Genomic DNA, 26,410 nt, shown 5'->3' with positions numbered 1-26,410 from the left:
TGTATAAAACAGCCTAAACCTCTGAGACAATTAAGAAATAATCATTTTCCAGACTTTAATTTCCATTTCAGTATGGTTTTATAAATGCTGTTGCCACACCTGATCATTGTGAGTGCTCACACAAGTTGTTCTTCGAGCTATCAGATGTAAAAATCCTCAGGAATTCTTTATGGGGAACTTCTTCCAAAAGAAAGACAGGCTGATTGTGCTATTGTGGCCCACTTCTGAAGAGTCTTCAAAGTGCCTTTTGATAGTATTCATTCATGAGATTTTTTTGTGCTGTGTCGTTTTGGTTGTGGGTTTTGCCTGTGATTTTTCCCTGGTTTTTAATCAACCTATTCATGCTGTTTTTTTAAAGAACGTACACCTGCAGCAGTGCTTGGAAACCGTCAGGAAAGAATTCATCATATTCAACAGAGAGAAGTAAGTGCATTTCTTAATGCTTGTTTAACATTCACTACTGAAATTAAGTTGAGAACTGTTTGGGGTTTTTTTTCTCCTCCCAGTATAAGGAAATGTCATTAATGATCACAGAAACAGGGGCTAAAAGGCTGATTTCCATTGATTTCTTCCTCTTACGGCCTCCAGTGTGATGGTTTTGTGGCTCTTCCATCTCTTTATTTCAACATTAGTTATTTCAACAGAGGTAAATATTAAAACTACTTCAGACATGAAGCAAGTGCTGCATAGTGTGTCAGCCAGCATTCATAGAAACACAAGTCTGAATCCCAAGGATGTAAATAATCTTGTATTAATGGTATCAGTATGTATACAGCTCACAGCAGCGGAGTTGTTTGAGTCTTTGGTCAGATCTTTGCTTTTTATCCAACTACATTCAGTGGTTTTATTTGACTTAATTACATCTGGAAGCCTTTCTAATGGAGTTGTGAAATGTTAGAAATTAATTAAAAAGTTGTGACTATCTTAATGCTTACAATGCAGGTAATTATTGTCTTCTGTAATTAAAACTGGGAAAGGGATTGTCAGCTTTGCACAGATGACATGATGGCACGAAGGAAATTATACCATGGATGATTTTTCCTGTTAGAACCTGCAGGACATGTCTGTGCTCAGTACTGGCTGCTCACAGAAATTAAAGTGAGGACTTGTGTGATCTCTAGCACAAGATGGCCACATGTTTACATATGAGCCATATATTTACGTAAGAGCCATAAACAAGAAAAGCCAGACCAAGCCACCTCGTAAAGGTTTTCAGAAGGGTCTTGGTGGATTTCTCTGGATCAATTCTGGTATCAGTGAACTAGGGAATGGCTGGACTTTGTAAGAGTTTTATTAACCCACAAAAATCAAATTTATTGAGATCATAATAAGATTAGGAAACATTTACATTGATAGATCAATTTGATGCATTTCCAAAAAGTTATTCATACCTCTAGTTCATTTTCCCTCTCTTTCCTACTCCAGAGTCATATATCAAGCAGGTTTTTGAATGATGAAATCCCAGATTTCATAAAACAATTAAAAAACTCCATTGTGTCTGTTCACTAGCACTGAATGATTTCTTTTGACCTGATTTTCCTGTCTTATTCTTAAATCTTTTTAGCAGTGGACAGGAAGTTTTCTTAACTTGTTTCATATTCACAACAACAGTAACAACACAAACTATAAAGGACTCTGAGAGACTGATGAGAGATCAAGGAGAAGTTTAAATGGAGTAATAGTAAAATGGAAGCAAAAGATAAAACACATGCACTTCATTCAGAAAATGCATGTGTTTTGGTCATTGCTTGATTGGCTTTGACAAGATAAAGGAAAAATATTTAGTATAGACTTAAACCAGATCCTGTGTTCTCTAAAGCCAGATCACAATCATTTGTTGTTTAAACTGTACTAGAGCTGAAAAAGGATGTGGAGAGGCTTCTGAAATACTTTTCAAAGGCAGAAATGTTAATAAAGGGGGAAGTAAAAGTCAAATTTTTGAAGTGGAAAGTGAATTCCAGTTAATGGAAACAAAACAAAGAGCAGGGACAAACAGAAAAGTCATCGTACCAGAGAGAGGAAGCTACACAACATATGCCAGAGTAATTTATGGCAGGTTTCCTTAGACCTCAAAGCTGCATGTACAGGCTGAGGCTGTGCTTCCAAGGATTTCCAGAGCCACGTGGCCAATCAGGTTCTTAGGTACAGCTGCAGATGTTGAAAGACATGAAGATATATTATATCCTCTAATACATGATTGTATCATTAGGTGAGCTGTCAATCCCAAATAGGGCTTTAAATCAGTCTCAGATTAATGCAACCAGATGTTTGGATGTTCCTCTACATAGAACAGATTTTTTTGTGTGGCTAGCTATTTGAAGATACCTGCATACTTCCTTAGATATTCATTATATTCAGGTACAAAAATACACATTTTATTGGCATTTAAGCTGCCTGCTCAGTTGACCTCAGTGGCACAGAACACTACATAAAACCTGAGAAAGTGTGAACCAAAAAGATTAGCCCCTCTTTAAAGGGAAAAGTCAAGAATTCCCAAACTGAAAGGATTCTAGGAAAGATTTCAGATGTTTCTAATTGAGCAGCATGAATTGACGTAGTTAATGTGTGAGCAGAATGTAGTAATTTCTAAGTAGAATGAGGTATCAACCATCCCAGTTTCGTGACATTTTGCCATCCAGTACTTGTAAAATACATGCTATGAAAAGCAGAGTCTCTTTTTATTGAACATCTTACCAATGCTCCCAGGCCCTGTCTCTTTTTCACTGTATATCTTTCATCCTGCAACAGATACTGCAAATCTATAAATATGCCATATTTATTTTCTTTCCAAGAAACTCAGGAGACTATCAGGAACTCTTAGATTGCAGTTAAGAGCTGGGGGAGGGAGAGGTGGGGAGAGGTAGAGAAAAGGCTTACTGGGCTGAAAAGAATTAAAAAGTAATTCAAAGCATCGAATGAAGTAACTTAATAGCCTAAGTTCATGCCTGAAAAGACAGAATGCACATTTTCACTTTTCTATTGCTTTCTGCAGTTAAGTATTTGGAAGCTGTTATTTATTCAAGCAAGATGAGTGCATGAGGAAAAGAGAGTCCATTTTAGCTAAGCCAAGCTATCAGAAGAGTAGGCTCAGTTCAAAGAGATTGATGTTTTTCCAGATGATTTTACCAGCATCATTCAGGCAACAGACATTCTCAGTAAGGCTTACATTGTCCTTGAATGTGATTGATTTGGTGAGCTACAAATTAAAATACGTGTGTCTTTTGACACAACACATGTCTTATCTGTCCACATTGACACTGTCTTGCAGCACCATTGAGAGGGGCACATGATGTCCTGATCCAAAATTCTTTTACAATCCAAGATCTACTGTGGTGCAGGATTTCTTTCTATTCTTCTTAGGAGTGCCAGTATAAATCTCTTTCTTAGTTTTGAACACATAAACTAAACTGTGATCTAAAATGATCCATGTACTGGGGCTTGGCTGGAGAATATGACCCAAAGTTAATTTCAGGGACTTGTTTGGTTCCTTTTGCTGACAAATGATGTTTTGGGTTTTTGCTTTATCTCTATTTCTATGGGTAGATGCTTTATTATATCTAGAAATGCAGCACCAAATGTTCTGCAGTATCTCAGTGTTTATGCCTATAGATTAGCCAGCAATTTTTTGAGAAGCTGATCTTACTTCCAGGCTGTAGGCTATAGTTTCAATTTCTTCAGGGAGAGAAAGAAAGATTGTAAAGATAAAGTCACACTGTTTGTTTGTAGCTTTATTAAAAAGCTGAGCAGAGATTATTTTGCTATTTTGGTGCTGTTTTCACTGAATGAATCTTCACATACATCTACATCTGTTTATTAATGCCCCAAACCTGAAATAGCCAGAAATTAAGAAATAAGATTCAATATTTGCTTGCAGTGGAATCACATTTCTCACCCTTTATAGTTCCTATGTGTCTTTCTCACTCTGAAAGATATTTTTAAGATTAAAGAGGTGAGCAAATAAAGAACAGAGGAGAAAACACTGGAAGTATCTGCTCCTCAGGCAGAATAATCCTTCAGTTGGATTCTTCACAAGCCATCAAAATGATCAGCCTGCTAATGAAGGTAAAATCACATAACTAAATTTTATGGAACAGAGTATGTATTTCATATATTCAGTGTATGTGAAAATGGGTTAGATGAACAAAATATCTGTATTTTTAACAATTCTAGTGGAAGCTTTAAAAAATGTACCAATGTTGGAGGAGTTTTTTATTCAATACTAATATCCTATGAGAGCATATTCAGCTGTCTAGACCCCACAGATCTGAACAGGCTTGCCCCTTTCCTAAGCTGCCTTATTTCTCTTCTTGGTATTTGCTCAATGCAACACTAAAAATTTCTGCCACAAATTGAATCGGTCAGGTGGCTGCTGTACATTTCCATCCTTTCCTACTATAATTCCTACTGTTTGTCCATACCTAGTTATTTCCTAAAAGATACTGAACTGAAAAGGTAATAGGTGTGCAGCCAGCCCTCTGGTCCTGCAATAAACATCAGTTGTTGAAGCAGCATGGTTTAAGCATATCAAGATGCTTTAAATCATGTTGTCTGATTTTGTCAGTATCATATGTAAAAAGCTTACTTAATATTCTATGCATTTTTATAAGATCAGATTTATTATCTCTCTATTTGTAGTTCCCTTTCTTTCCTTTCAATTGTTTTTTCAGATTGAAATTCAGAGTCCCTGAGTGCTCTCTTTCATTTCAGTTTGATTGGAATTGAATATTCATAATGATTTGCAGTGCACCTCATTGAAGGTACTTTTCTTGATAGCTATTTTTTTTGTCACTTACTGTCTCTGGAGATATTTACATTATCATAATCCCTATAATATCTGAATGCTTTTTGGATGAGGGTACAGCACAATTTTCCTTTTCTTGCCACTTCTGATGACCTTTAATCCCTCTCTTTCTCAGCATTTCAAGTGGCCGCGTTGCTCCTCGCTGATCATTTTCTTGTCCTTTTTGTAATGGATAAGTCTGCTTTTGGAGATTGCTCCTGCAATCTCACCTAATTAGAAAGATGCTTTTCTGAATGTCATTAAACCTGGCTTGTTTTTGGCCACTAATAATTTCTGCTTGGTCACACCAGCTCTTTCACTTCTGCCTTTGATTCCCACAATTCCTGCTCATTATTACTGGTTTAGAATCACCAGTCCAAAAGTGACTCTCCTCTTAGTGAGCCATCCTCCTAAAGATTTGAGCATAGCAGATCCAAGCTGGCTATTTTTCTGTAGACACACCTTCAAATTCACTTTTTTCTTGAGAAAAGACTGGTCATGAAAAAGCTATATATTTCAATAATGTGTTCCCTTCACAGTTATATGGGGGAGGAGGGGAAGCACCTAATGAGTAACTGGAACCTCAGCTTCTAAGCTTCTAAGGAAAAATGGCCAAAGTTTTCCAAAATAAGTGACTGTATCATTGTGGTGGCTGCTCTTAAACAAATGAACATCCAACTTCAGGAATGAAAGTTTGGGGGGGTGGCGGGGGTGTGCATTTATCAGAGCATCCTCTGTGCTGAAATGTGGAAGGACCTGGAAGTATCAGGATAACAGATGCAAATCCTCAGCACTGCAAGCCAGCATTTCCATTTACAGAAAGCTAAACACAAACACATTTCATAAAAATTAATCAAATCAATTCATAGGCAGAGAAAAGAAAAACACATCTTCATTTGTACATCTCAGAATTTGGAGAGGAACAAAAAATGTATGGTTCTCAGCACCCTATAAGCATATTAAAAAAATAAGGAAAAATCTATGTAGGAAAAATCGTATCTATGAGAAATTAAGGCTGTATAATAGGTCATCTTTAATATTGTGTCTAGTTCTAGGACCCTCTGAGAGACACCTAATTTACTAGTCTGAAGATGGCTTTAATGTTAGTGTTAATTGGTTGTTTTGGTTTCATTTTCTTAAATGGCTGCACATCACTTGTTGTTTTCATTTATTTACTTCATCTCTTTACTCTTATTTTGCTTTATCAATTCCCAGGGTAAACCTGAGATCTCAAGACATTGCAGGTCAACACGCTGCAGCATCCAGTGTAATTTGTCACTTGATTTCCACATACTAGTCTTTCACATGTCACTCACACAGTGTGTGCACCTGAACCCATTATGCTTGATTATAAATTGCTGGTTGATAGAAAATTCTATTCACAGGCATTTACTGAGCATAATTACTCAGCAGGCACTATCAACCTGAATCAATTACCCATGGTGTAAGCATATTTCCCCAAGGATTTTTTGGAAGGGGTGGGAGTAAATGTCATGAGTGTCAGTGGTACAAGAAGACATCTGTGCTACATGGGGACATTTCCTCCAAAATTTTACTTTTCACATTCAGCTGTAATACAGCCTAACTTTTAGGCTGTGTCTCAGGCATTTAAATACAAATAGAGTTAAACCAGATTTACTTGAGTGATTTCGTGGTAATCTACTGAGCTATCAAAACACATACATCACAGTGTATTATTAGGAAAACAGACCTGAGATTTTGACTGTTTCTATCAAAGCAGTCAGTACCAAGAGTACATGTTTGGGGTCAAACACACACTGAGCTAAATGGTTGTTACAGGCAGAACAACTCCAAGGGTGTTTGCAAGATTTTCAAAGGTATCTAAAATAAATGGGAATTAGATGACAAAGTATTTTTCAAGGTGCAGTCCAAGTCATGCAGAAAAGCCATGCTGGCAGACCCAGAGCCTGAATATGTTATAGGCACATCTGCATGGATGAACAGGCAACTACTGTACTCCTGTGCTCCTCCGTGACTTCATTACCCAGCTCTTGGCAGTGCTTATTGACGTGTGCTGTGCACCAGGCTGATGGGGCCATTCAGCTTCTGCACGCCTGAACAGTGTGGGTGTAAATTAGCTCTAATCCAGAAGCAAACTGGCTTTGCTAAGAAGTGCAGTGTGTGATGAATTTATACAGCTTCTAGACAGGAAGGGACTTGATTCTGTGGTTCAGAGAGGAAAAGTATTTTCCTAGAGATGCAAGAAGACTCTAGTCCTTTAAACTAATCAATTAAAAAATAATTTAGTTTAAGCTCCTTTAATAGTCAGTGAGGAGAAACTCAGTTGATCTGTGACACATATATTGGATAACTTAGGCTGGAACTAATTACTCCATGTTAGTGCCTCTATCTATCTTTTAGAGAGAGCCTGAATTGATAGTTCCATTCTCTCTAGCTAGCTGGCATAAAATCCATCCAACAGTTGTGGACTCACTCCATTTCTGCAAGACTAAATGCCTACGTGCCAGTCCAATGGGCACAGGTCATTTGTGGTCTGCTGTTGTGTCTGCCTGTTCTCTCTGTTAGGGGGTCAAGGGCATCTCATATGGCTCCAAGCACCATGTGTGCAGCAATTCCATTTGAGCCTAACCTGAGGGGCAGAAGGCCAAGGACAAGCAAGTTATAACTATGACATTCTCAAGGAAGAGCTAAAGACTCATGCCATCCACTCTTGCTAGTGATTTGATGAGGTCTTAGATCAGGTCTCCAACGTACATACCTGCTACCACACAAACACACAGTAGCATTATGTTTCATTTACAACCCTTCTGCACATGTTACTCTCTAGAGAAGGGCAGGGAGAGAAATTACCTGAGATAAAAGACTCTAATTTTCAGTTTGGAGTTGTGTCACTCAGTGATGATGTTGCTGAGTGATGTGTTGATTTAGCTCCAGTTGCTCCTAAATTCTGCCTTGGTCTGTCCCAAGCCTCCTCTGGGGCAGAACAAGATTGTTACTTGGAAATGCTTAGCAAATTCACAGAGTTCTCAGTGACTTCTGTTTTCCTGAAAGCACTGCTGAGATCACTGTGCAGAAGCTAAAGAGAAAACCCCACTATTAACTCTGCCATGGTTATTGCTCTTCTGCAAGGTGTAAAGAGGGGATTTTTTTTTTAATAAAAATGAACATTAGCTATATACAGCTGTCTTTTGAGATAATTTCAGTTAGCTACATAATTAGTTACTTTAATTAAGTAGATCTCTACAGTTGGGATTCTTTTGAATCCCTCTTTGTTTTTCAGGTGTGTAACTCTCATTCTAATTCTCCTCTTTTTTTTCTTATCCTTCATTTTTCAACTTAGTTGTTTTCTGCCTATTTTTTAAAGTCAGCATATAGGGAAGCTCCCATACTTCTTGCTGTTAGCATGGTCCCTGGCATAATTTTTCCTAGGCCAAAATCAGTCTCTGAAGCTATTCCCTTCCTGTTTTGGAAGTTAGCATAGACCAAAGACTTCCCAATAGGCAGCTGGAATACAGCAGCTCTGGTTTGAAGATTAGCAAGCTTTGCCATAAGGGTGCAGACATCAAGCCTTGCACCATTTTAACTTTTGGTGTGAATATAACTGATGCCTAAAACAGAGCAACAACATTCCCATGCAGAATTTTATTTGCTGCCTGTCTTGAGAGCCCTCCTGGGTACCACTGGGAAAAGGGATGTTTGGCAGACGTTCAGGTTACCAGGTAACTTAATCTTATGCAGGATTATTATATCAATTAGTTCTGACATATGTTGCTATGAAATCAGAGCCCTTTTTAAATTGGGGAATTTCACAGAACTTGGCCAGAGACTTACTTCTGTTCACATGTCCTGGTCATATGCCAACTCCTCATCCTGCACCCTTCTTTCCTTGGGAAGCAAACCTGAGTGTGAAGGGGCAAGACGAGATCTGCAGCCCCCACCAAGAGCACATGGGCAATCCATGAATAGTTGTATTTATTTTTTGTTGTTAGTGCATTTCCCTAAGATTTACACCAAGCACAGGTTTGTGTTTTCTTCTTTATGGATGGTGTGTAAGATAAGCAAATCTCCTGAGTTCTGATTAACTTGTCAGCTTATTTTTCTTAACTTTAAAAAAAAATACTGGAATCTTCACTTCTTTCTGATACATTTGGTGGCTATTTTGTTTTAAAAAGCAAAAGTACTCTTCCCAAATACACTTATTCAGTTAAAACCAACCTGATCAGCATGCTTTCCTCATTTTCTTTCTTTTTTCTTATTTTACTTTTTCACTAAAAAACGTAGTTGAATGAAAACCTGGCAGATGAGAACTAGTAAGCAGAATAGCAGAGATATAAGAGAATGAGCAACACTCATTTACAATTGCAAAATACTGCCAGCTTCTTCAATTTTTACAAAAATAGAACAACAGTGAGAACCAATTTATAAGAGAAACCTTTAAAAATGCAGGCAGAAAATTATTAAGTGTCCATGTATCAAACTCAATTCTTATTCCCTGCAGTGGCAGCCAGATGACAAGCCAAGCTGCTTATTGTCCCAGAAATCATGCTCAGTTATCAATATTTCTACAATCAGTGCCTGCAATTGGTGTTAAAGTACTGGCAGAAATATAATTGGGGGAAGTTTTTAAAGTAGAGGCTAAGGTGCACATGCATATAGCCCATTATTTTTGAAAAGCTGTGTGCACACTGCACAACCTACATATTACTGCCAAAAATTGCCCCAATTTTGTAATCTGTGCACTTTCACTGATGCTGATGAGCTTCTGTGGCCAGTGTGCCTTGGTGGCTGAGAGAGCCAAGGGGATCCTGGGGGGCATCAGGAGGAGTGTGGCCAGCAGGTCACTGGAGGGGATCCTCCCCCTCTACTCTGCCCTAGTCAGGTCCCACCTGGAGTCTTGTGTCCAGTTCTCAATGCCTACAAACACATGAGTCTTGTAAGGGCCAGTAGCTGAGACCCTAAAGTATTTCAAGACTTTGTCTCAATCAATTAGTCTCTTGTTAATCCCTGGATCTTTTTCGAAGCTCTTATTAGAAAAAAAACCCACCCAAAACTAAACAAACAAAACAAAACATCTCATTTGTTATCTTCCATTCCTTGGTGCCAAGAATGTTTAAACAGTAATTTACATACTCTATTTAGCTGTGCAGAAATTTTCTGTTTCAATTTTCTTAGAGCCCTTAGGTGAAAATCCACTGTCTTGATGCTTTGTCAACATTCATTTAATGTCTGGTTCTCAAGCTGTTTGACTGGAGATGATGGACAAATTTCTCATAAAAGAAGGAATGACCCCTAAGCTTGCTTGTCATGAACATTGGTGAAGATAGTTCATTGGCTTTTCAGCTAGGGACTCATATTTCCTGTGCTATCCTCCATATCTTAGTCATCCATCAGCCTGTAGACTCACTGGCAGCCATCGCATTTCTGGTGCACTTGAAAAAGTCACTATTAGGGTAAATGCTTGTAGCAATTTGTTCCTCTAATCTGCTTTTTCCTCAGTCTGCCTTACACCTTTTTATTTAATGTGCCTGTCTTTGTGCCTGTTTAAACTTAACCTACTTGGACATTGTTTTAATTACTTTTGGCTTAAATAATCTCTCTTATTCCTGTATTTAGCTATGGAAGAATTTTCACATCCTTCCACATTGTTTTCTGAGTCTTCAATATGGCATCTTATGCCACCTGAAAATATTGTATCCTTTTAAACTGACCCTTTACATCTCATTTCCATTGCTATTTCCTACATATTCATGTTACTTGCAGGTTTTTTTTAGAGAATATAATATATGCCACTTACAGTCACTGTTGCAAAGAGCTTCTTCCAAAGCATCTCTGGTATCAACTCTTGGTGCCTTTTTTGGGATACATCAACATCTGTTTCTCCCTTTGAGAAAAAAAAATAAATTAGTCTTTACCTCATGGCATGAAACTTTACAGCCCTGTTCAAAGTACTTACACTGAGTACGTGTTTGGAGGAAAACACTGAGTATCACATGAATCACAGCAAAATCACAGTAGTTGATACCAGTGTTGGACAGAAATGATTAGAGGCTTGATGACAAAATGACTGTTGGTGACTGCAGGTGCTGCTAGGGCTGTTGCTGTTCTCTAGAAAATGATGTCAAAATAAGATGACTTTGCAGTCTTTAAATGATACAGGGTTTTGTTGTTATATTCTTTCCTGATGCCACCTGGGTGGCTTTGACAACATTTGAAGTAATAACAAGAGGAATACTGAACATACTTTCATCTCTTTTTTTTTTTTCTTTTTTCACTTGTACTGGTGGAGATTCCTGACAATTTTGTTGGACAGCAGAGCAGAGCAGCTGCTCACTGCCCTTGTGTGCCCAGCCATCGCCTCTCATCAGCCTTGAGGTTGCTGGACGTTTTTTCAAGTCTGTGCAGAGGTGCTAAAGCCAGAGAAAACACTCCTCTGCTGGCTGTTTATGACAGGCTTTGGTGGGAGCAACTGCCTGACTCTGCTGCATGCTTTTAGGAGGAAGGAATCACCAGTGCTTAGAAGAAATGTCAGCTTGAGAAGTTAATAAGGGTGGGATGGTGCAGGACTCTCTTTTACACACAGGCATGTGTGTGGCTATCCATGGGACAAGCAGCAGCTGTCATTCTGATACAGTTACCTGCCCATAATTGCTATATCAATGTTTTTAACCTTTGGCAGGTTAAGAAGACAGCAGGATCAAAGCGGACCAACTTCCAGTATGGACAGCAGAGCATCCCTTCAGAGCCATGAGAAACTCCAGGATGGGCGTAACAACAATTTACTGGGACACGGCTGCACAAGAGGCTGCAGCAGTTAGTGAGCTACAGCCCTGCACCCACCTCTTCCACCCTGGCAGGGCAAGGAAAGGTCCTCTCTGTGCATGCCTTCTTCTTCGCCCCTCAGGATGCAGGGACATCCGACTCCTCCAAAAGCAGGATGCTGAGCCAAGGACAAGCCCACAGAGCACATCGGCTGCGACTTCCCACGTTGCACCCCTGCTCTTCTTTTGCCTCTGCCACTGGAAATATGATCATCAGCAAGAAAACACAGTTTTATAAGTAAGTGTGACTTTCCTTTTCAAAATCCTGGAAGAAAACTTGAAACAATTCATAGGGCAGCCTCTCAGAAAGATTGCCACGTTTCTGCCTACTTTCAAGAGACAAAGTTAAACTGGGGCCAGCTTTATCTTCAAGGCTTTATGTTACCCTCTCTGTCTCCATTAATTAAAATGGTCCCATTTGGAATTTTGTGGAACTGCTGGACGTGGCAGTTCCTGATTCGCCTGCTGTTGAGTTTATAACAGATGTATATGATGTAAATATGTGAGTGTAGTGTCAAATAGGCCAAACACTGAATCATTTCATTGAAATACCTGAAGCCCATTGGAAACATTGCAGCGTGAATGTATTCACATTGTTCTTTGACTTTGTGCGTTCTGCTTTGTAGTAAAAGATGTGACTCCAGCCACGCAGAAGTTCAGCTCCAGACTATGGGGAATGCAGGGCCAGACACACACAGTAGTGTGAGAACCATGACAAAGAGAGACCTTTCTATTTGTAACAATAGGCTGAGACAGACTCAAAAAGCAGCTTAGTAAGGAGAAGCTAAAAACGTAAAGGATTTGCTCAGATTCATAATTAGGTGTTATAAAGTGTGAAGAAGTTACATGTGGTTGTTTTCATGGAACTGTTCTGGATGAGAACTATCTTGACTAGGAAGAAACATACTTTATCCAAAGTATTGCTGATGTGAAAGCCTCTTTTTTTTTTTAATAGCACCCACAGTACCAAACATTGATGGTATTTTACAGCTTGTATGTCCACATTTTGATAATAAATGCATGCTTAGCCTGTCCTATTGTACTTTTATTTTTAAGGGTTACCATTCCTAAGCAAATTTCATTTCAACTTTTTAAAACAAATAAGTTGGGGGTTTGGAAGTGAAAAACATTTTATTTGTAATAATCTATTTTTGCTGTATTGTTTCCATTCTATCTTTTACAAAACAAAGTTCTTTGTAATTGAATCTACTTCAAAATTTGTTTTCACATTACGTGTAATTTTTGTCACAATTTTTTCATAAAATACAGATTTTTATCACTCCATGAAATGATATGGGTTTTGTATTAACCACAGAGCACTTTACAAATGTAGTAAGGTAAAAAATATTACCTCTATCATGAACAAAGTCTTTGTCTGCTTGTTTAATTTGGGCATAGACCTACATAATCATAGGATCAGTAAAGGAGGAGACTACTCTAGTCATGAGAGGAAAGATTTAATTGCCCAGAATAAACTATTTCATGCCCATCCCTTCTTATAATGACGTTTTTGGGGGCTGGTCTTGTTGCTTTCTTTGGTTTTGGCTTGTTGGGGTTGGTTTGTTTGGGTTTGGTCCTTCCCAAGTGAAGCCAATATTAAGAAAAAAAGTAGATAACATTTAATTTCTGGAAACACCTGTTGTTCTGTGCCAACCAAAATGCATTACAATCCTGGATCTTGAGTAACCCTACAGGAATGAATGGCACTACTCCTCAGTAAATGGTTGCAGGGTCCATGATGTATCAGGCAATATAGATTAGAGTCATGAAGACTTTGGAAACAGGGCCAGTAATTTATAATGAATTTCCATGTAAAATTTTTCAATTGGAAAAACATTTAGGGGGAAAAAAAGGCAATTGCACAGTTTCTCTTTTTTTCTATGGTCACAGTTTTGAGCAAGAGCCATTCTCATGGGTGACCTTCTACAACACCAACCACACAGGATGCCACTACACCAGCACCTGAAGCCAGACTGTGGAGATGTTTTTGCAGCTAAAGTCTCCACCTTACAGCCCCACTGCATTTTAGCTCATATTGTAGCACCCAAATCAGATTCTTTTGGATTACACAAAAGCAACAAACGTTATCCAAGAGAGCACTTACTGCCTCCTGCCCAGCCTGGGGCCCGGAGACTTCAGGAACTATGAAGCCTGATGTGGATGCCAGGTCTGCATCACCAGCTGCTCTGCTCTGCAGAGCCCATCCTGTCGGGCTGCACTGCCTGCTCGTGCACACACAGCCACCAAGAAACCTGGGCTTACAGAATGGAAAGTCCTGATCCATAGCTGTTTGAGTACAAGAATTGAATCAATGGCTGTATTAAAAATCAGGGGAGTTCCCCACCAATAGAATTTAATCAGCAGCAGGATTCTACCAAATGTTTGCTGTCTGATCTGGCTGGCTGCTGGGTGTCTTTGCCAATGCTCTACTAAGCTGGTTTTGAGAGAAGCCTCATTATTCAGTAGCTGGCATCTATTGAGATACTTTAGCATGGAGTATGCCTGAATGTCAAGCTCACTCAGACACTTCAATTTCACGCCTGTTGCCACACAATTTTTCTCAAACAACTCTACTGCTCACACAAAAACAAACAAACAAACAAACAATCATGGCACCAATCAGCTTTATCCAGAGTCCATGGCACTTCCACTGACTGGAAGCTGAACCTTATGCTGCATAAGGTTATCCTTGTCTACTTATTATACAAGTCAGAGAGCAAGCCCAGATATACTGCAGAGACCTGATGCACTCTTAGTTCATCTTTCTTTTTTATCAACATAGCTGTAAGGATCTGCCTTGTCATGGGATGCCTTGGTAATGGTGCAGAAGATGAAGGAGGAGAAGTCATTCTGTATAGTGTGTGTTTTGTGAGGACAGAACAAGTACCACAAGAAAAGCCACACAGCCTGGGAATAAGCCTGAGTAGTCCCTTAGCATTAGACATAAGAGAAATGTACATTGCAGCTGAGCAAGGCAGAGCTAGGCTCAAAAATAAAGGGAAGGTGAAAGAAAAAACCCAAAAAAGCTGCTTGTAGGATGTAGTGCACTTGCACTGTCTCATCTCAGATCTGGACAAGCACATTGCACACTGATATTTAGTCAGACAAATCTTGATTCTGATGGCACAGACAGTTTGTGGAGATACAGCCTAATCCTTATGGAAAAATGGGGACCTTTCTGATCATTGTAGCAGGAGTAAGATGGAGCTTACCAGGTTCTATTCTTACATAGAAACTGGTATTAGAGAGCTGAGAAATTGCACAAAAAAAACCACTTGCAAGAATAGTGCCTTGCTTTCCAGCAGAAACAGGGAAGGCAACCAAAATATGACATGGATTATTTTGGTTTTTACTTTTTTTACAAAATACTCAGTGAGATGTAAGTGAAATACAAAGCAGGGGCAGTCATAAACCCAAAAGAAACTCCTTGGGACTCATTTATTCTACACATCTTTATTGCCTTGCAAAAGCAGCCAGTGATCTTAACTCCCAAAGTCTCATCTGGTTTCTCCAAGTCATTTCAAGGGTAAAATATTTTTTCTCATTTCTGTTCAGGAGAGGAGGGAAGGAAGTCTAGCACAGCTGGAAAAGCTGTTTGCTGCTACAACATTTTATTGCAATGCCACTTGCTCCATGGTGTTACAGCTCTGATCACACATGCACATTCCCATAGCATCCCTCCACGCTAAACTCTGCCAGATTCACCTTCTGTTCAGTTTGCTCCTTCTACATTGTGTATTAAATATTGGCACTCTACTGTAAATGTTTAATTACCAACTGCATAAAATACAAACGGCTTCTTTCATCTGTAGTCTTGACAAAAATCATTAATGGAATAAGACCCAAAGCATTTTTCCAGTTGGGTAACTATGCCAACACTTCTGCTATGGAAAAAAGTGTCTGCCAACATAGGCTTGGAGGATTTGGCTAGGTGTGCTTACAGTCTTAGTGGGTATACTCTTGAACCTCCACTGCTCTAGCACCCATCTCAAGGGAAGACCTGGAACAAACCCCTGTCCTGCAAATAATCCCTATTATTTCTCTATCTGGCACTGATTTAATCTGTGGCTGAAGAAGTTCATCTACACAGGCTCTGAATAAAAAAGCAAGCACAGGCAAGACAACACCCTCCCTAGTTTGCAATCCTGGGCTGCTCAGGGTCTGCCTTCCTGTACAACAAAAGGAACAATGACTTACAGCAGCAGCTAGAGCCAAAGTCTTCAGCCCTGCTAGGGAAAGCAAAGCTCATGCTTTCCTACGCAGCAGTTGAGTCCCTTAGCACATGCTGCCATCAGCTTCTGTGGTAAATTTTGACTGAGGAATAACATAAAGCTTCTGCTGCCACACACAAAGCTCCATGATAGACTGGTGGGGCTTTTAAACAAGAGCTTTGCAGTTCTTCCTCTGCAGATCCTACTAGTAGCTAGATAATTCCCTGTGCGTATTGTGCTTCAACATCTTGGCTTCCATCAGAGTAGCTGCTTCTGTTTAGCTGCGTTTTTCACGATTGGATCAACTACTCTCTGGCCAGCAGGGAAAAATGGTTTGGGTATTTTTAGCATTTGTTTAGCATTGCAAATCAGCTTGCTGTAATCGTGTTTGTGTGCAAACACGCGGCACAATCAGGACCTTAATAATGGCTGATATTAGCTATGCTCTATACATCAATGAACTTGGCTCAGTCTCACAAGCTCCCTTTTCTTTTTATTTTTTGTAATTTTTAATTGGAAAGGAGGAATGTAGCTAATCAATTAGAGTACTTCTTACCAAATATCTAAACAAGTCCCCATGAATCCTCCTTGAGACTCAAAATCATAACATAGGGCAGAAAGCTTTGTTGTTTGATGCCTGGAGTTTCAAGTCCATTATAAACAACAATGTAAGCATATCAAAACCTCTGCAGTGTCAATACCCATTAAGAGAAATGTGAGAAAAATCCTAAAATCCAAGTCCTTCTAAAACATATGCCCATGAATGCAGAACTAGGTGAAATCAGTGCCCCTTGAATGGAATTACCTGAATAGATTTAGTCATAGAAACTCTCATGGGCAAAAATATGTTGGAACTAGTGCTCTGGAGAGTTTTTTTGCATCTTACATTTGCACTGTTTTTGATGTGTGCTATATTACATTCCTGAAATTCTCCCACAGTGATGATTTTGTACTTGAAAAATTCCTCTTGGAGGAGTACTATACAATTTAATTAGTAGTTATAACTTTTCTATACAATTCTATAGTGAGGATAATATTCTCCAGTCGACGTGCTAAGATATTGAGGCAATTTCAGTGTGGTTAATTAGTAATGAGACAATGCTTTAAGTCTTGAGCCCTATCATGATGAACACTATATCCACTCATTAAGGTCAGACACAGTCCCATGGAATGTACAGTTTGAACTAACTTTATAAGATAGAACTTGAAGCTGGAGATAAACTGGAGAAGACATTCAGAGAATCAGGTAATGGATGAAATCAACTTATTAAGTGTAATGAGCAGCCATATAATGCAGTTGTATGGAATTTTTCAGCATTAAATCATGTGCAACATCTCATTTAAGGCCATTAATTTCCCATTTATATTTGAAATCTCAGGCTGTATCATTTTGGAGAGTAGAGAAAGGGCTTAGGGAGCAGGGTGGAGGTAGGCCAAGATGCAGTGACACCAGTGGCTGTCATCAGTGGCATGTCCTCCACCCATCACCGTGCCTAACTGCCGTAATGTATCAAAACACCCATGCCTAAGCACTATAGCCTTTCAAGAAGGATTTATAGTTACAGTCTGGTCAGAAAATAACTGCCTTTCCCATGGTGTGGCAGGGGCAGTCACTCCACTGGGCTGTGAAGTGTGAACAGCCACACGCAAACACTGCAGCAGAGAAATCGATCCACGCTGAACACCATCCTGACTGACACAGATCAATCACTGCCCTCCCAAAGACCTGCCAAACACCACCCACAGACATTCATGCCCATTTTTTGCCTGTGCTGTTAGTGTTAAAGATGAGTCACACAATCCAGGAACTAAAGGTCTGGGAAATGCCTAGAACTTGCTAAAAACCCAGAAAGTCCAGAGGTCAGAGTGTCTCAGAAGGTTTTCTTGTAGCCAGCTTTCCTCTCACTGCAGCACTGGGCTCAAGTTTACATTTTCCAGAGGCATTTTTCAATGCTTACCAGCTAATAAACAAGAACGAACACTAAACAGAGCAGGACAGCCAGGAAAGAAACATATTTTCAAGAGATTTCTGAAATATGTTTTGTCACATTATGGGCACAGCTATTTGTATAAGCAACATAGTTCTTTTGCATATGAGGCATCATTCAATCTGTGCAGACCAATGCCCCTAAATGTTCAAAACTGATAGTTTGCTCTCACTATTACACCAGTAACTTTATTACCACCTTCTCATTATTTCCTTCAAGATAAAGTCTCTGCCAAAGCTTGTAGCATCACATTGAAGCCTACATATCAAACTCTGTGAACTATACCTATAAAAGATGGCCATTTTATGTCAGCCTTAACTTTTAATCCCTTCTTTCTTTCCTGTTTTGAAGAAGAATAGGTAGGACCAGACAACTAGGCTTCTCTAGATCCTTCATTGCTTTGTACCATCCTCACTTGCATTCATCTCCTCTAAATACACAAACATTCCCGTGGCAACACACAGCACAAACACCCTCCTGTCAAAGGGGTTTCAATCTTTCCACAAAAATGAAGCTCTCTGTGCCTCTAAGACATTGCACTGTCCCTCCCTGGAAAAAAAAGTCTTGGCAAAGATTGGCCCCAGCAGGACTAAGTTATTCATGAATATGAGGCTGCATTATCATTTTCAAGATGCATGAGCTTCCTAGTATTTCATACTATCATGTTTCATACTACTGTAGGGTCTTAGGAAAAGGGGGTTTTAAGGACTGAAAGGATTATTTTTGGCTATAGGTATACATTGTGCACTGGGCCATTTTATTGCATGGTTTTAGTGTATTTGTACTACAGCAACACATACAACTCCCCTGAGCTTGCTCCCTTCTACCCTGAATGTGTCAATATTGATTTTCACCTTCCACCCTGGTTTACTTTTATTGGTAGCACCAAGAGTGAGTATTTATGTCAAAGACTTTTTTTGAAGGGCGCAGAATTATACAACCAAAGAGTGGTTTGGGTTAGAAGGGACCTCAAAGATCATCTAGTCCCAACTCCCTTGCATGGGGAGGGACACTAGACCAGGCTGACTAAAGACCTATCCAACCTGATCTTGAAATATGTATACATATGTGTGAACATGCACATATATGATCAATTAACTGTATTTTAAGGGGGCAAAAAGGGAAGTATTTACTTATTTGTACTAGCTGACAAACCCAAACCACCCCTATAGATATATGCTGCTTAACTTCCACATCTATGTTACTTGCTCTCAATATCAGCTACAGGACAGAAAGTTACTGCTCTCTAATCAGTATTCATATAAGAGCATATAAGAGCATTCAAACTGTAACTCAGGATCCTGAGAGACTGGAATGCTTCTCAATTCCATCTTTTAAAATTAATTCCATTTCAGTGTTAGCTTTGATGTATTTCAGGCATTTATTTCCACATTGGTTGGAAGAAAATAATTTACTCCAAGAAATCTTAATGCCTGTGTTACGGTTTGTGTCTTTCATTATACCATTTCTTAGATGGCAAACATTGGAAGTCCAGCCATTTTATGAAAGTACATTTAAAACCACCTATCTCCTGGTTTTAAGACATACAAGAAATGAGACTTGCTTTTGAATGTACATTATTCAAAACACAACTACCTTCAGTGACCCCCTTTGTTGCACAAAGACTTTGGCATAGTGCCTAGAGTGAGTAGGGAAACTGTTTTTAGCACAAGATGCAATTGGTAAGAGCTTTTCATTACTACTCAGGCACAATTTTGCTTGGCCAGAAGAACAGAAGTATTTATTTACCATGGAGGAAGATGGGGCACAAAGCTAAGAAACCTCATTCCATTTGCCACAAAACCAAATTGGCAAGTGAACACCAGTCAGGTTGTAAGGTAGTCCAACAACAACAGGTGGCAGAATGAGGAATGTGCAGTGGGCCCAAATTAAAGACCACTATGTCCCTTCTTCCTTTATCAAGAACTCACATTACTTGAAAAGGTCTCTTCAATTTAAAGGATGCAAAGAAGCTTCCTAGTGCTATTACAGATCCATTTCCATTGGAAGATCAAAGCAGCAACATAAAAGCAAGTGTCAGATGAGGGATTTTCTTTGGCTTTCAAGGTAAAAGGTAGAAGCTGCTGAATGGAAATCTATCAAAATATTTTGTTCAGACATGTCAATGCAATTATCATGACTGATAGTAACCTTGCTACATCGACATCAGTGTCTGCTAGGAAAGTGCAGAGCAGGATCCCTCCCCACAATCCATCTGAAGCAGAGATGGCCAATAGTGAAAAAGTCAAATCTTTTGCTTACTGCAAAACATGAACAGATGCACAGACAAACATAATTTGTACTGTTAGTAGGTTTTGGTCCCTTGCCTACCACTTTCTATTTTCCATAGCTTATTTCTTTGTCTAATTTTAACCACTCAGTGATTAATATTCTATCTAAGTCTGGTATATGGCTCACATTGACTTATTTTTTAGAGAATTTCAGCTTTCTCCCTCCCTCTTCGCTGAGAGCGAAGAGGCAGAGCTATATTTTGCTTTACTCACCTTTAAAGAAACCACCTTTACCTCTAACACCCTTCTCATCTGGTGTCCCCATTGCACAGCTGCAAACCAATGCAGAGAAACCAGCCCAAAGTTTGAGCTTCTCTGCAAAGACAGGGCACCTGTCCCCTTTTCATGCTGTCTAATGAATGGCTTTGCATTCAGCCATAAGCAGCTCTCAGAAACCCAGTTTATTCCCTATGCTAGATCCTGTACCAAATTAAACCTAAGTTACCACCAGTAGCCTGGGCAGAAGGAACACAGGTTACAGAGTTACTGATCCAATCTGTGGCAGCAAGACCCACGAGTCTGTTCCATCCAATTCTGCAAAGTGCTAAGGTATCTAAAACCAAAATGGTGTCTGACATCAAAACCTTTGGTAGGGGGTTCACTCAATGCTGCCACATTGAGTTTATGAACCAAGAGAGCTGGACTGGTACCCATGGAGGAGGAGCAAGGTGATGGTGATGCAGAAGAACTAAAAATGCCTGGGCAGAAAAGCTGAGTCTGGGGAAAGAGAAACCCAAGGACAGAGACTATAATTTGAGATTACACAAGGAGACTGGGCTAGAAATTAGGGTTGGGACACAGTCAGGGGACAGGAAAGACAGGGAGTCTGGGGCTGCTGCAGAGTTCAGGCAGGGAGAGACAACACAGATGGAGCCCAGGGATGAGGGACAGGAGGACCACAGGGAGCAATGACAAGGATTGACCTGGGATGAAGGCTGCTCTGACAGGGCAGGATAAAGCAAGATTGTGAGGCTCAGAGGGAAGAGTTGGTGTCCACTGGGACCATGTGTCTCATTGTCCCTCTGGTGTAAGAAAATGATGCAAATCCTCCAGCAAAGCACATCTCATCCCTCTCTAGTTCCCACGGAGAAATAGAGGGAAATAAGGGGAAATACAGCTACTGGGAGCAGCAGTCTGTGCACCAGCAGCCAATGTTTCCAGACTTGTTGAATAAACATGTAAGTGCAAATGAGGTATTTTTATGATTAGAGCTCACCAGCTCCCAGCAAGACATTTCTCCAAAAACATAATTTGGGCACCAGAAGGTGGGTTTGTTCACTTTGAAACAACCAAAGCAGTCTCCCAGCAGGGGCTTTTGGTGCCTCCAGAACTGAAGGGCAGGAAAGCTGACACCTACGGGCTGCCAGGACTCAGGGAGGTGGGAAACAGCCTGGCAGGAAAGGCTTCCCCCACCATTTCATGGATACTCCCTCCAAACCTGCAGATTTCTGCAGATTTTCATTACCTGACAGAGTCTTGAACAAAATTCTACAAGCTCAACAAAAAGGGAATCCTGTTTTTTGGCTTCTTGTCAGAGCTAGTGATTTACACACTAAAACATTAAGAGATGGTTATGGAAAAACAGAGAAGTTAGAGAATGCCAGAAAAGGGAGAACTGGCACAAGAGCCCACAATAAACAGATTGAAAGTCTAAAGGCAATTTAGCAGACTCATTGGAAAACTGCTGATTTTCTTTTTTTTTTAAAAAAAACCACCCAGCAGTATTTTTCAGAAAGGCTTTCTATCTTCTACAAGGGATTGTTAAATGGCCAGCAATTATGGTCAGTGGTTCTATTATCCTAGTAATGAGAAAAACAGCATCCCAAATTTATCACAACAAAGACTTTGGGTAGCATTTAGATGGATGTGGTAAAGTCCTTTTCTGCTGTCAGGATCCTCTTTTTTGCTTTACTCATGAGTAGTGTGACTTAAGCAAGAGTCATATCAAACACAAAATTAGAGAAAACTTCCTTCTCTCTATGGTTAATGGCATTTAATTCCAGATCAAACTATCTTCAGGCAGAGGAGAGCACCAAACAACTATTTTCCCCCCACTTTTTGTGAGTTCCCCCAGTCACTGAGGTGTTGAAAGAGAACATCCAGAGATTTTTTTAAAAGGAAAGATTTCACCTGCATGATAGAAAAGTCCTGCCCTCACCTGCCTGCAGTACAGTGCCACAGACCCTGACTGAGAAACCCATGGCCCTGGGATCCTGAGGCAATCAGAGCCTGTTGAAGGAACTCCTTGCTCAGGTTTCATGCTGGGAATGGATTGCTTCAGAAGTCTCACGGGTCCACATTAGTTCAAAACATGAAAAGGAGAGAAGAAATGCAGCTGGCTTGACTTTGATTCCATTTTCTGTAAAGACTGGATGTTCCCCCTTTTGTTTAGGATCATGCAGTGTTTCAATACGCTGCATCTGGCCTCAAAAAGCCCAACAGAAACTGTTTACAAAAGCCAGCAATTCCCAGACAGTAAGTGCCATGGGGACCTTGGTACTCTGCAACAGGAAAACATTCCAGCTCATTAAAACACACTGATGGGAAAGGGAAACCGCAGACAGGAGCAGGGCCCTGGGTCCCTCCCAAGGCAGAAGATGTAACAACAAAACTGCACTTAGAAAATCCCACAAACATACTGTGCAATAAGGTACAGCAGTCCCATGTCTGGTGAAAATGAACAGTTGACAGATAGCATTTTGGAACAGTTTTCCTGTGAGTAATCAGCAGCCACTTAACCATATGGCTGGGCCGCTGCTGCGCCTCCTGCTCAGGGAGAAGTGGCTGCTCAGGCAGCTCGTAGAAGGGACAAGGGACCCAGCTTTGCTCTAACAGGAAACTAGCAGCGTGCTGGCTGATGTTACCAGGGCCTCTGTAAAGCAGGAGTGGGGGATTTTTCGGTCTCATGCTCCTTCACAATCAATGTCTGGAATCAGTGGGGATGGAAATGAGATAAATCCCAATTTTCTTCCTTCCTGGTGATTTCATGAGGTTTAATGGATAAGCACTGAGAGCTATTGCACCTTTTCATCTTGCTTTTTCTTATATACTTTTATCAAAGCTGTTACTTGCCATTCACATGGCAAGTAATCCACATAGAAGAAAGATTCCTGGGTCCTGCCAGCACCCCAGTGGACACCAAAAGCTCAAGTGCATGATCAGGTACTTTTAACATCTCACTTGGGATTCTGACTTCCACTTCAGCAATGGGCACTGAAGATCCTTGTTTCTGAACACAGGCTTGCAACTGAGCTCCCATCAGCAAGCACACAAGCACATGGCTAACAATATGCAGCAGATTTTGCATATGAACCCATGGAGGTAAACAACAGGAAAAGCAGGAATAAACCCAAAAGCCTTTCTTCACCTACAGCAGCAGAAATGATAGATTCCTTTTACAAACAACAGAAATGAGCATGTATGAAGTGAGATGTGCAGCATGCCCCCCACAATTCTACCTCTTCCAGCAGCCTGGTGGTTAGAACTCACTCTGAGGCATGAAAATGTGTCTGACTGAGCCTCAGGGAGGTGCTGAACTTCCTGAGTGAATGCTATGGCAAAAGGCACGATGTGTCTTCTCTTCAGGCTGAGGTTTGAAACAAAAAGGTGAGATTACCCTTCATAAAGAAATGACAACAGAGGCTGGGAGTGCCTCCTCTCCCTCAGGAGCTGATGCTTGTTCCCACCAGCACACATACTGCCTAGGCTGGGGGAACCTCCTGCCCCAACCTCTGCTTCACCACACTACGTAGGGACTGGGGGGAATGTCTCTGCAAAGCTCTGACAGCTAATGTTTGATTCTGATAGTGCACTGTCACTGTCAGCCAACATTAATAACACTTTCTTAACTGTGTGCCTGATAATGAACTGTTCTAACTCCCCAAGTTATCATGCATTCATTATTGTCCTGTGTTCCCCTGCACAAAGTCTCACTTCAAAACTCAGCTGCAAAGGGACTTTTAGGCTCTTTGGAAAAAGGTTAATGACTAGGGAGTAGTTTTCTAGTTTTGATATTTTGCTGGGATCAGCATTTTAGACAGCACAGGTTGCTTTTTCTGACTCCCACATTTCTGCTAAGCTCAACAAAGGAAACCAATGGAGTAATGAACTCAGGTAGTTCAGTTTTTCTAGTACACACAGACACAACTCTCATGTCCTTCCATGTATTCTTAACTCAGACTTGTCTAGATTAGACAGCATTTCTAGTTTTTGGCCTTCAGCTAAGGTGCAAATCAAAACCCTTAATGGAAGCCCCAAAGTAATGATGTAAAGTATTTTCTTGTACTGTTATGCAAGCATTGTGCTCACTACTTTGGATTTGCCCCTTTAACATCTTGCCTTTTTCATATGGGACTTTGACCTAAGCCAAGCATCATGGACACTGTCGTCTCTTGAGTTACATTAGCTGAAGAGATCAGCTTTGCTCCTTGGCTCCTTCCAGCTTTTGAGCTGTTGACTTTTCCTCCTAGCTTATTAGGGTCAACAGGAACCTGACATATTCTTCTGCTAGTGACATCTTTCAGAGGTTTGGAATTCAGCTGTCATTGAAGAACTTTCAGTTCTTCACAGGAAAGAAAAGTTTGCCAGCTCTTTCCTACAGGATCAGAATTTCACCATCCTTATTGTAGAAATGGTATTCTGTCCTGGTAACCTCCCTGAAGTTTAAAAGCCTCAGGGGCAATACAATATTCCCTAGGTATAGTGTCTAACTAGAAATTGGGAATGAGCAAGGAGACAATACTAGTCTGGAGACCTGACATACAAGAAGAGCCCTTGTAGAACTCAGTTTTAGGAGTACAAATCCCTTTGATACTTCAATCAGATTGCCAAAGAGAAATAGGAAACACAAATAGGAGAGTCTTCAGCAGAGTCTACATTTGCTCACACCACAAGCATGAAGTTTAAACAGCACATGTGCAATTTGAAGTAATACAAATCACACTGCATGTAATTTGAAGTAACATGAACTTCCAAAGAAATAGAAAAGCTTTTTAATGCCGTTTTACCAGCAATAACATTCCTCCTTTAGCAACCTTGTGCCTAGCTAATTTATTTCTGACAAAGGAAAAATTTGAGTTTTGTCTTTTGGGAACAAGACAAATCAAACTGACACAAGGTTCCTCTTTTTTTTCCCCCCAGAGTATTTCAAAATTCAAGACAAAGTAATTGAAATAAAAGACTATCTTACAGAATGCAAACTATTGCTAGAAATTCTTCTAACTAGTCCCACTTTGTAATCTCAATAGTTAAGAAACTCCAGTTCTTTTAAAATTCTTGCATGTGTTTAGCATACTGAGATTCAATGGCTGGGTTTATTGCTTAGCAATGTTCCACAGGTTCCATAAGCACCTACAGTTTTGAAAAAAATAGGCTCATTTTCTGCATTTCACTCCTTACAGCTCCATCTGAGCTAGCTGATTACTGTAATAACTTGGCCCCATGTTATGGCAAATTTGCCCTCAGGCTAGTCCTATTAAATTACAATTTCAGGAGCTGTGTTACACCAGAGTCTACAACAAACATGGGGAAAAGGTCTAGTATTACACTGAGTTATGAACTAAACTTACTTAGAGCGTGCATGGGAGCTGCTCAATAGCACTTCAAGTATTTTAGGGATTTTTTTTTTTCTTAATCCACAAAAGAAAGCTAGAATGTAATAAAAGGAAAGTTAGAAAGGGTGTTCTTATTCCCCAAAGCCTTATCAGTTATTTCTACACCACAAGCTCGTATTTGCATTGTGGTTTGTATTCTGTGAAGTGTCTGCTAGATACACCACCCAAATCTGCAGGGAGGGCATACAGTCTCAACCCAGGCTGATAGAGAACAGAACTGCTGCTGTCAACATATTAAGTGCTCTTTGTGTGTATGTGTGTGGAATATTTAGAAATCTTAGTACAAGGTGCCAGCATTTGCATTTGGGGGCCTGTTAACCTGCGTGCTTGTCACTGTTCACATTGGATCCTCAGAGAATGGCTTGCTATTAAATGCCACTCCACCTCCACCACAGCCTATTTAATGGGGCCCTTGGAACAAGAGCTTTTAGTTGTAGAGGGAATCAGAAAGTCTTCTGATTGTTCAGCCCAGGAACTTTAAGCCTATATAAACAGCAAAATATGGTATGACAAGCTTATACTTTGCAGCCTTAAATGAGACTCACAACCAAGAGGGATTTGGGGACCTGGAAGAAATAAAAATATGGACCTGGAGATACAGTCCTTGGATCGATGTCTTGGAAGAAGCCTAAACTCATGGAGTTACCCACTTAACTGAAATGAACTCCCTGCTGTAATAGCTTTTGAATAGCTTCACCTGAACAATTTATGTGCTCCGTGTGCTGGTT

At 40.1% G+C, this 26,410-nt stretch overlaps 1 protein-coding gene across 2 annotated transcripts in view; it reads left to right on the top strand.

Annotated features, from left to right (window-relative positions):
- The window catches only part of STK32B (serine/threonine kinase 32B), a gene marked incomplete at both ends in the record, with an annotated part of 141,752 nt that extends 130,175 nt beyond the window's left edge, over positions 1-11,577 (top strand). For both annotated transcript variants that reach the window (XM_084266665.1, XM_084266666.1), the window contains 2 exons: positions 359-423; positions 11,439-11,577. In XM_084266665.1, coding sequence (XP_084122791.1) covers positions 359-423; positions 11,439-11,577 — 204 coding nt within the window. The remainder of the gene's footprint in view (positions 1-358; positions 424-11,438) is intronic.
- Between the last annotated feature and the right edge of the window lie 14,833 nt (positions 11,578-26,410).

Source organism: Gallinula chloropus (genome assembly GCF_964237585.1).
Source record: "Gallinula chloropus genome assembly, chromosome: 7".
Taxonomy (NCBI): Eukaryota; Metazoa; Chordata; class Aves; order Gruiformes; family Rallidae; genus Gallinula; species Gallinula chloropus.
Note: the sequence above shows the minus strand (reverse complement) of the source record. Positions and strands in the feature narration are given on the sequence as shown.